This window comes from Dreissena polymorpha, chromosome 11, assembly GCF_020536995.1.
Source record: "Dreissena polymorpha isolate Duluth1 chromosome 11, UMN_Dpol_1.0, whole genome shotgun sequence".
NCBI classification, from domain to species: Eukaryota; Metazoa; Mollusca; class Bivalvia; order Myida; family Dreissenidae; genus Dreissena; species Dreissena polymorpha.
In genome coordinates, this window is record NC_068365.1 from 51599076 (window position 1) to 51608627 (window position 9552).

At 33.7% G+C, this 9552-nt stretch overlaps 1 protein-coding gene across 1 annotated transcript; it reads left to right on the forward strand.

Moving 5' to 3' along the window:
• The first annotated feature begins 821 nt into the window (after window positions 1-821).
• On the forward strand, window positions 822-1483 carry LOC127849842 (cytochrome P450 4X1-like). The gene is made up of 3 exons (XM_052382593.1): window positions 822-868; window positions 1005-1280; window positions 1324-1483. The coding sequence occupies exons 1-3, from the start codon at window positions 822-824 to the stop codon at window positions 1481-1483; spliced, it is 483 nt and encodes a 160-aa protein (XP_052238553.1).
• The last annotated feature ends 8069 nt before the right edge of the window (window positions 1484-9552 follow it).

Sequence of the window (9552 nt, forward strand, 5' to 3'; positions counted from 1 at the left end):
GGGTTATTTGTTCGTTATCATGAATATGGACTAACTGATTTACAAACTATCTTAATACATGCACTTTGCATAAATTATTTATATTGAATGCAATTTATGTCGTACTTCACATACGCGATATTATCTCATAATAGAGCCTACATCTATATAGCATTTACTGTTATGAAAACAAGTGACTTAATGCACTGGAAGATAAAAACACATTTTTCAGGATAAATCGTTTCTTAAATATATTTATCCAAGAGAAGTATGACCGTATAATAAAAGGCAACTTTCTTACTATAGTGGCTGGCTGGCGAAATGGCTGGAAACTAGTTTGGATTATATGGAAACCAGTTGAGGATTTTGCGGTTATACCACTGCTAGAACATCATTGGTTCTAGGGTATCATAGTACAGGCGAAACGGATGAACGACCTATCTATGCTTTCGCAATGCTTTGTAGAGGAGACTTTCGCTAAGTAGTTCAGCGCGTGGCATCTTTTCCTTCAACCGTGCTACCTGGTCATCTTCTGCGCATTGTACTCCAAAATTGATGTTCGCCACCATCACGTCTGGGCTGGTCCGTACCACTGCTTGGGCCGTCGACGTTTTTTTTATAGCAAGCGACGGCACGAAATAAGAACGTAATAGAGGCCTGTTGAATCCAGCGCTCCATTTGTGCATCCTCATTTCACACGTCAACGTTTATAACACTACAGCCAGCATATATCTGGTAAATATCAGATGAGCGACGTCAGGCGGAAAGAGCATTGACGTCTACCCTTACGTCGGGCACCATGTTTCGTTGTGGAAGGTCTTACAATAATCATAATTTCCAGAATGGCGGCGTTAAACATCCTAATGTGTCTGCTGTCCAGAGAGAATAGGTGCAGTATTATTTGGACGATTGATGAAACCGCCGGTTTATTGGGATTGTATTTACTGCACTATGATAGGAGACGGCAAGGTTCGAGAATATTGCGACACAGTTTAGCGATTCGAAGAAGAAACCATTTCGGACAGACAACCTTCATTCAAAGCCAAGGCGGAGGATGAACATTCGGGAAGAAAGCGCCACCTGGACTTCTTGGACATTCTGATAGCGGCACGTTACCACGCCGTCGTAGGACTGACGGATAAGGAGACGCATAACACGACAAGACGACTTTTGCCATCAGCTGGTGCATTAGCAGCCTCGATCTGCATCCCAGCGTTACAGGATGTGATGAGGGACGAAGTGGACGCCTTTCTTGCATTAGACGACGACCACTTTACGTGTGAAATAATTGCACAGATCAAGTAGACGCACTCAGCAAGGAGGTGTTGCGGTTCTACTCGCCAGTGCCGCCCAGTCTCGCTTCCTGGCCCGACCTCTGATGATGGAGGGCAATACGTTACCTGCGGGCCAGGTTATCGACATCCAGAAGATTGCATTGAACCACAACCCAGCCGTCTGGGGAGATGACCATTATGAAATAAACCCTAGATATTTCTCTCCGTAAAGAGTGCCAATCGAGATCCATTCTTTTCTTAAATTTTGCATCCAGACAAAGACATTACATTGGACAGTACATTGCGATGAATGAAATTAAAACATGTGTTGCCCCTGTAGTGAACACGTTCACACTGAAGGTTGGCCAAGATCGTACGGCTGTGCCGATTGTTAAGATTACAACTCGCGTCGAAGATTGGATTTATCTTCACTCTCTGGAACGAAAATCCTAAGCACGACTTCTTTCAGATAATTTATTTTAAGCAAGGTATGTAAAAACAGAACTACTGTAAAAGGCGTTGCAGAAAACGTAACAATAACTTAAATTAATATTTCGTAATTTATTATCCAAGCATCGAGCTAGTATATCACACATTAATACAATTTACAATAAACGGCTCTTCATATTTTTAGTTATTCAGTCAAACCCACGGTATTATTTGTTTGTCATAGATGAATATCAATACTTTTACAATAGTTGCATGTTCAAGCTGGGGGTACAGAATTTCAATTAAAAGTGGTGATTATCACATAAATTGATACTAATGTGTAATACGGTCACGGAGATGTTTATGCGCAGTTTTTTTTAGGAAAAAAGAAACATAACTTTGGTAAAAAGCATTGCAGAAAATGTTATTACAAATTAAATTCATATTTCGTATTTCATTATCCAGCCATTGAGCTAGTTAATCACACATTAATACATTTACTATAAACAGCCTCTCGTATTGTTTTGTCTATTCAGCCAACTCATGGTATTATTTGTGATAAAAGAATATCAATACTTTAACAATAGTTGCATGATCAAGCTTGGAGTAAATAATTTTTATTAAACGCGTCGATGATCACATAGCTTGAAAATAATACTTGTGTTTAATGCGGTAACGAAGATGTTTATGCGCAATCGTTTTTGTTTGGAAATAAAGCAACTTTTACAAAATAATGTTGAATTGTTTTTCTGTCCAGAGCTTATGTATATTTTATGATAATAAGATAATTATTTTTGCGGTCAATTCGGAGAAATTTAACCACCTTTTCAAATGAGCATTCACATTCAAACGAAAGGCAATAGGCTATTGTTCCGGTCAATTTTTCACTGAAATAGTATTCAGTAATGGCTTTATTCATTTAGCACGGAGGAACACATTATTTGAAATATACTGATTTAATGATCAGCTCCATTAGTTTTGTATGTGCGTGTCATTATAGATTGATAGATATTTGGAAGAAATTCGTTAAAAATCTCATCCCTACGGTTTTGTGTTTAGTTCATGGTAAATTAATCTCAATGTCGAAGGTAATGTCATTCAAACAATCAATATTATTAATTTTGTCATAAAATGAAATAAAGATTTGCGTCATTAAAACAAACTTATCTTAAATCCTTATAAGAAAAATAAGAAAAAAAAATAGAAATCATTGAATATGGACACTTTACATATGCATTTCTGGGATAATTAATAGTCTTGCATAATATAAACTAAATATTAAGTCACGCGACAAATCCCGCATTATTAACGAAAAAAGCTGTGCAAAGATTAAATTTAAATGTATTTAACACAATGCACCGAACAAATTTAATACAAATACAGACACGTATCGCAATTGTTATCATAAGAAAACTATTTACTGCTTCAAGGGCAGTATTCGTTGAATAAACTCCAGAACATTGAATCCCACTTGATTCGATATTATTATTCCAAAACTTTGTTTTATTCAAGAACATCATATAAGTTTAAACATAATTGTCTAGAATTGACAATAAAGGGAGCAAATAATGTAGTATAGCTACTATAAGAAGGTGAAATATATGAGCTGTTACACAGAGGATATCTTTTAGATTCCGAAACTCGCAAACATACATGCACGAAGGTCAAGGTTTACACCCAAAGATTATTTTGAATGCACATAGGCCCCTGCAGACAGAATAATATATGTTACGCGCGTGTCGTAATCTTGAAACTAAGTCTCAATTTACATTCTTAATTCTTATTAAAACATTATAATAATAAAAGAAAAAAATATTTGTAGAAGTAAAAGAAGAACGAATCAATGTAAAAGTCAATGTCCATTAAAGTTCTATTAAGACCATATACTGAACTTAATTACAAATGATGCATTCGTGACAGTGAAAACATTGAAAAATGTGTCTAATCTACAAATATCGATAGCATATAGCTTATACTATTTTGCTAATATATGACCTGAGTGTTTTTGTTTGTAATCTTTCAAGGACTCTGCCAGTGTGCCAGATTTTCTATTGAGAATTAATTATTAATATAAACACTACCGAAGTCCTATGAATTCGAGCTCGCAAAAAGTTAAGTATATTAAATATTTAAACAAATGCACGTGATATTCCACATTGATTCCTGGTACAGACACGAAATTACTTCGATGAACCCAACACTTCGCGTGTCACAAGTATATTAATAACACGAGCTATTGGCATTAACAATCACGTAACAAAAACATTGTCTAATGGAGAATTAAAAGCTGCAATGTACTTTATAACAATTATTGTCGGTGTTCCCATCTTATGGTCAAATAGCTTATGATGTGCGAACACTATTCACATAATTGTTTGAGTTCTCCAAATGTTGTCCCTAACTCGATTATATGTCCATTGGGCTTTCGATAATATGTCTATTGGGATTTCCAATTTACTAGCCACGAATATGAGCTATCTTTTTGTACTTTTAAAGACATGTACAAGTACAATTTCTTGCAAACGACGAAACTGGAACAAATGTTAGTAAATCACACGATGTCGGTGCAAAAATGAATAAATGAAAGTCATGGCATCGTGCACATATTTTACTTCACTTGAAATGTTGAAACTGTTATTGAGTAAATTGGTCTTTCATATCCTTACTAAAGCTAAATATACTGTTTCAGATATCCCCGTGCAAAGAACCCTGTTCAATGAGCATTATTAACATAAGCAGTCGTTGCATTTGAAAAAGACTAGATTGATTATATCCCTATTATCCAGAAATACAGTCTACGGAATAAAGCGACTGGTGGCTGTTGGAGTGGAGAAAGACGTTGTTCATATTCGAAGTTAGAACGGTAATTATTGCATTCACAAGTAAAACTATAAAATATCTGAATGATTTATAAGTTGTTTATGCTTATAAGTGCTTTTTCATGCATAAGTAAACTCTTGCACAAATGATGCCTAAAAAGCATATATGGACACCAATATGTGAATCACACATCAAATCATTTTAAATATCGGTAGCGATTTAATACACGGTACGCTCGGAAACAGTCACATCACTTCACGGAAATTGTTTCCGGTGTGCTCCGGACATCTTAAACAAGATGGATTAAAATTGATAAACATATTTTCTGACTGACGCTATAAATGATAATAGTGTAGTTTAATGATATTTTAAGCTTTGTATATGGTAAATGTTCAATTGAAACACTTGAGAAAGTCTTGAACAAAATTGAATACAGTTATTTTATTATCGTTGACGTAAAGCAGTTATAACAAAACACATTCAGAACATGTGAACATCTGTCAAGAAATCCGAATATCACTCATAATCATGTTTCTTCTCGACGTGGTATGTCAATAATGTGTTGGTAGATTTTAATTTTCTGGATGATCACAAGGTAAGCACATTTTTGTGGAATTACCTGGGGAAATTACATTTACACTACACTGTATAATATTTAAAAACATTCAACTGAAGTGAACATTATGTTGTAAAGAGATATAACCTTTTAAGGGTGTTATTATTGCTGTTTTCAAGCAAGAATTAAAAATACTAAGATACAATTATGCAATGTGCACGTTTATAAAAGTACTAATATGGGTTTATTTCTTAGAGGTATATATTCGAGCATAAACTCTGAAAAAAACCATCAATTCATTAACATGCGCTCTGTTTAGTGTTAAAAAAAAGGCAAAATAATACATAAAAACAGTGTCTATTAAATATTGAAAAGAATATTTTTCTTACATTTATGAACATTGAGGAAGTAAAGAGTTCAATTATGAATGTACTGTTAAAATACATTGTATCGGCTACACGTATATCCTTTTGTATAATTTGTTCTTATTAAATGTGATACAAAAACGTGATCTTTGAAACAAGCTCGCACAAAGGGTCAATATACTTCTTACATAGTGAGATCAAAGGATACCTTTGACACAGATACACATGTATATTATATATTTAAATCACACGTCATACATCTTCTTATTGCAATGGGCAGTTCCTACAAGTCAAGTAATGTCTTCGACCTGCCTGACATGAGTGCAGTTGAGGGCTGCTGAATAAAGAAGCTTTACGTTAAATAATCGCATTACTACAACATATTCAACATCATCCACAAAACGTCTTGCGAACGTTAAAATAAGATAGCATTTACTACTCCGTTAACAATTTTCCGAGTCCTATATAAAATACTTTGCATAATAATGCAAAACAAAGGAAACGTGTTATGCCTCGTGTATTTCTAATTGCTCTTTAATAATTAAACAGCCTACCAATACCGCCAGGCTGGAACTTACAAATATATATCTCGTTTAAGTCACTTGGATTTTTAATGCGTTAACACGTGTGCTACATCGGTTAACGAATAGCATATTAGTAAAGACCTTATATGAATCATTAGTATTATCAGGAAAATATTTTTTCCGTTTTTTCTTTTATAATGCTATTAGCTGTGATTATAATACTTATGCTGATCAAAGAGTCCGACGTGTAATTTCACAGGCAGAACAATCACAAATTGATGCAACGTGTACCGAAAGACTGGAAGGAAATTAGCTGACAACACCACTGTCTGGGTCACAGATGATGTTGAAATCCTCGCAGTTGTGTCCCTATTCTCGTCGCTGACATTGTAATATCAATATGTCTCGAGGTTTAATGGTCTGGCGGTTAGTTTGTCTTTGATAATAAATCAGCATACTGCATCGTTGTATGTGTAGTTCAAAATAACTATTCGCGTCATTTAAATTATTGACTTTCTGAAGGATTTCATTAAATCTATAATTTATTAACAAATCTGAATGAATAACATAACGATTATAAATAATATAAATTGATTATCAGATAAGGCCATGTTATTAATGATAGCGTTTTACAATAACTAGTATATGCTAAAAATATAACAGTTTATTGTACCCCAATGGCACATTTATATTCTTTATTCCATCGCATGCATTCAATCAGAAAACAAGTAAACGATGCCTAACAGCCTAACAGATAACACTAATGATTAGCCATGTGTCGAGATATATGTCAGCATTAGTCAGAGGTTACGATAATCTGACTACATTTGCTTAAGAATAAACTAATTCATCCACCGCAAAAAACTTAAATTTTAAATCGGGAATCTCAACCTAAAAACCTAACACCATTTGTTGTCTGTGATGCAATATACGTTTCCATCATACCCACAGTTAATTTTGGAATCTTACGCTGAAGTATTTCAACTTGTGTAAAGATAAGAATAACTTAATTCCCGGAAGCATGTTACTTCGGTGGGTGGTCACCGTAACGGATAGCTAGTTTTTACTTTTGGAAGGACGTCATAAGTAGCGACTGTTTTCTCTGTCACCCCTTAAAGTTTGTTTGTACAGAAATACGTTGCGGATTTCTGTTGTATTTCAGTTTTCACGTATTTTACGGACATATTCACCACCATGTATCGTCTGGACAGGTATGACACCTTTGAAACAGTGCGTTGATCAGATTTTTGTACATTGATAGATGGACGGAACCAGGATCCTGTGTGTTTGACTGTTCCAGAACTGCGTGATCTCGTCTAGATCTTGTTGTCAAAGACCAAGACCTCTCGAGACTCGTCTCGTCACCCACGGGGGAAACACATATTTAATATTAAAACTTTCCGCTGGTCTTGGAGGTTTTGCTTGTAATCATTAAATAACTGTTCCAAAACTGACATAACAATGACACATGTAGTGTTAAATAAAATCGACTTGTATAGTCTCTTTGATTTTTGTTACTAATTAATGTGCTGTTAAACTTGTTTTCTTTATATTTACAACAGTTGTTCAATCGTTCTGCCATAAATGACGGTAAGGAGATTAAACCACCTATAAATTAAATATCAAACATTAACTAATTTTATTGTAAATGTGTGTATATAGTCTTATTGAATTTCTCGGAACAATAAATAAAATATGTTTTTGCATTATTTTCTTATTTTCACACGAACTGCATGTTATGTAGTACATGCATATGCGGGAATTGTGTTAGTTGTTTCGCAACGTTATTGTATTAAAATGTATGGTTAAAAAGAGACATTTTTATGTTCATGGTATAATTGTTTCGCATTGATTGAATAAAAAACAACAAAACAACATGCGTATGCTCATATTTTTGTTTGACTGATTATTAGACAAATGTCAAAAATAATTTCATTAACATAAATATATTCGAATAAACACTATGTTCTCGTTAAATAAAATATATCGTTAATTGAGTACGGAAATTCTTTATAATATACATACTTATTAAAGGAAACCTTATATTCATCGCCCTTTTCGTTGTATTTGTTAATCAAAACAATAATTTCTTATACGAAAGGCCGGATTGTATTTCCTGGTGTCATGATAAATAATGACTCAGTCTGGCATTATTGATTTCTCTTGCATGAACCTGAATGTAATGCAAATCAGTCGGTCATTTATCTCATATCAATGTTTAATTTTGCTTCATGCTTCTTTGTAAAATCACAGTAACATAGGGTTCACAATTGTTAAAATTAGTGTAAGAGGGCTAAACAAATTTTTATCGGCTTTCTTACGCCATAGGGGTAAATTAATCCGCATATTTCATTTACTGTATAATCTGTTCCAGATTAATACATGTAGTATCATATACAGTCGTAGACAAGCCTGCAAGTTTCAAATCATAATAACAAGATAGTTAACAATAAAACATTCTTTTTAATCTTTGGTGACAATTAGGCTGTCTCATTGGCTATTTATACTTCTTTTATCTTTCCGCTTTTTTTGTTAATTTCGATAAGGTTTGCTTTGAAAGGATTAATTTATTAAATGCAATATAGTGTCTATACTCAATAATATTCAATAAAAAGAGGAAGCATTTAAGCGGTAGAATGAGGAAGGAGCTTATTTATATGAGACATATAACACCATTGTCCTTTTTAAAATCCCATGACAATCTTGGTTCTGTAATTGTCAGATATAACCTTATTACTACCCGCGTAAATCGTTTTAAGAACGAATCATTACAAACAAATGAAATAAACTTTGTTTATTAAATTAAAGAGCTGATTGTCACACTTGTTTTGTAAACACTGCACAAGGAAAGTATTTACAGGTCATAGAGGTACTCAGTTTTATTTCACGTAACTTTGTAAGCACTGCAATGCCTCGGAAAGTACAGAAATGTGTCAGTAATTCACCAGCATCGGCACAAGCGACGTTGATAAATAACAAACCAGAAACTGCGGTAATTTAATAATAAAACTGTGACCTGAAAGATTAACATCCCACGGGTTATCTTTAGTTTGTGCATTGAACTAAGTGTACTCTGAACTACTTTAACTATTTTCACTGAAATGATGGCAGCTTGCTGTAATTAAAGGCAAATAAAATACGTAATAAAAATAAATATAATAATATTACGCTCAATATTAATAATACAAAGAGCCTTAGTTTAGAGCTATTTAATAAATGGATTGTGTTTCTGGTTAATTATGTTTTCCACTATACATAATTCGTATGAGCGCAATGTTTACGTAGATCGGTCGGGCGAAAGTTATTTTTGTTTGTTTCTAAAAAGTAATCAAGTACAATTATGCTCGATACGCATTGCTACGACAGATGATAATACTGTAAACGTTATATCTTTCATTTATAAGCGATACATATTTCGGGAAGTGAAAAATAATTTCAAATTCAAAGAGTTGTTTCGAGAACTCATAAATCGAGTTTATCCTCAAACGAACGTTCATATTTGTTTAAATATAAATAAGCACTATTTAGTCCGTTGCGACTTTAAGATTGCGTTTGAAATTGTTATCAATTTTACAACGCTTTACACACAAATGTTCTGATAACAA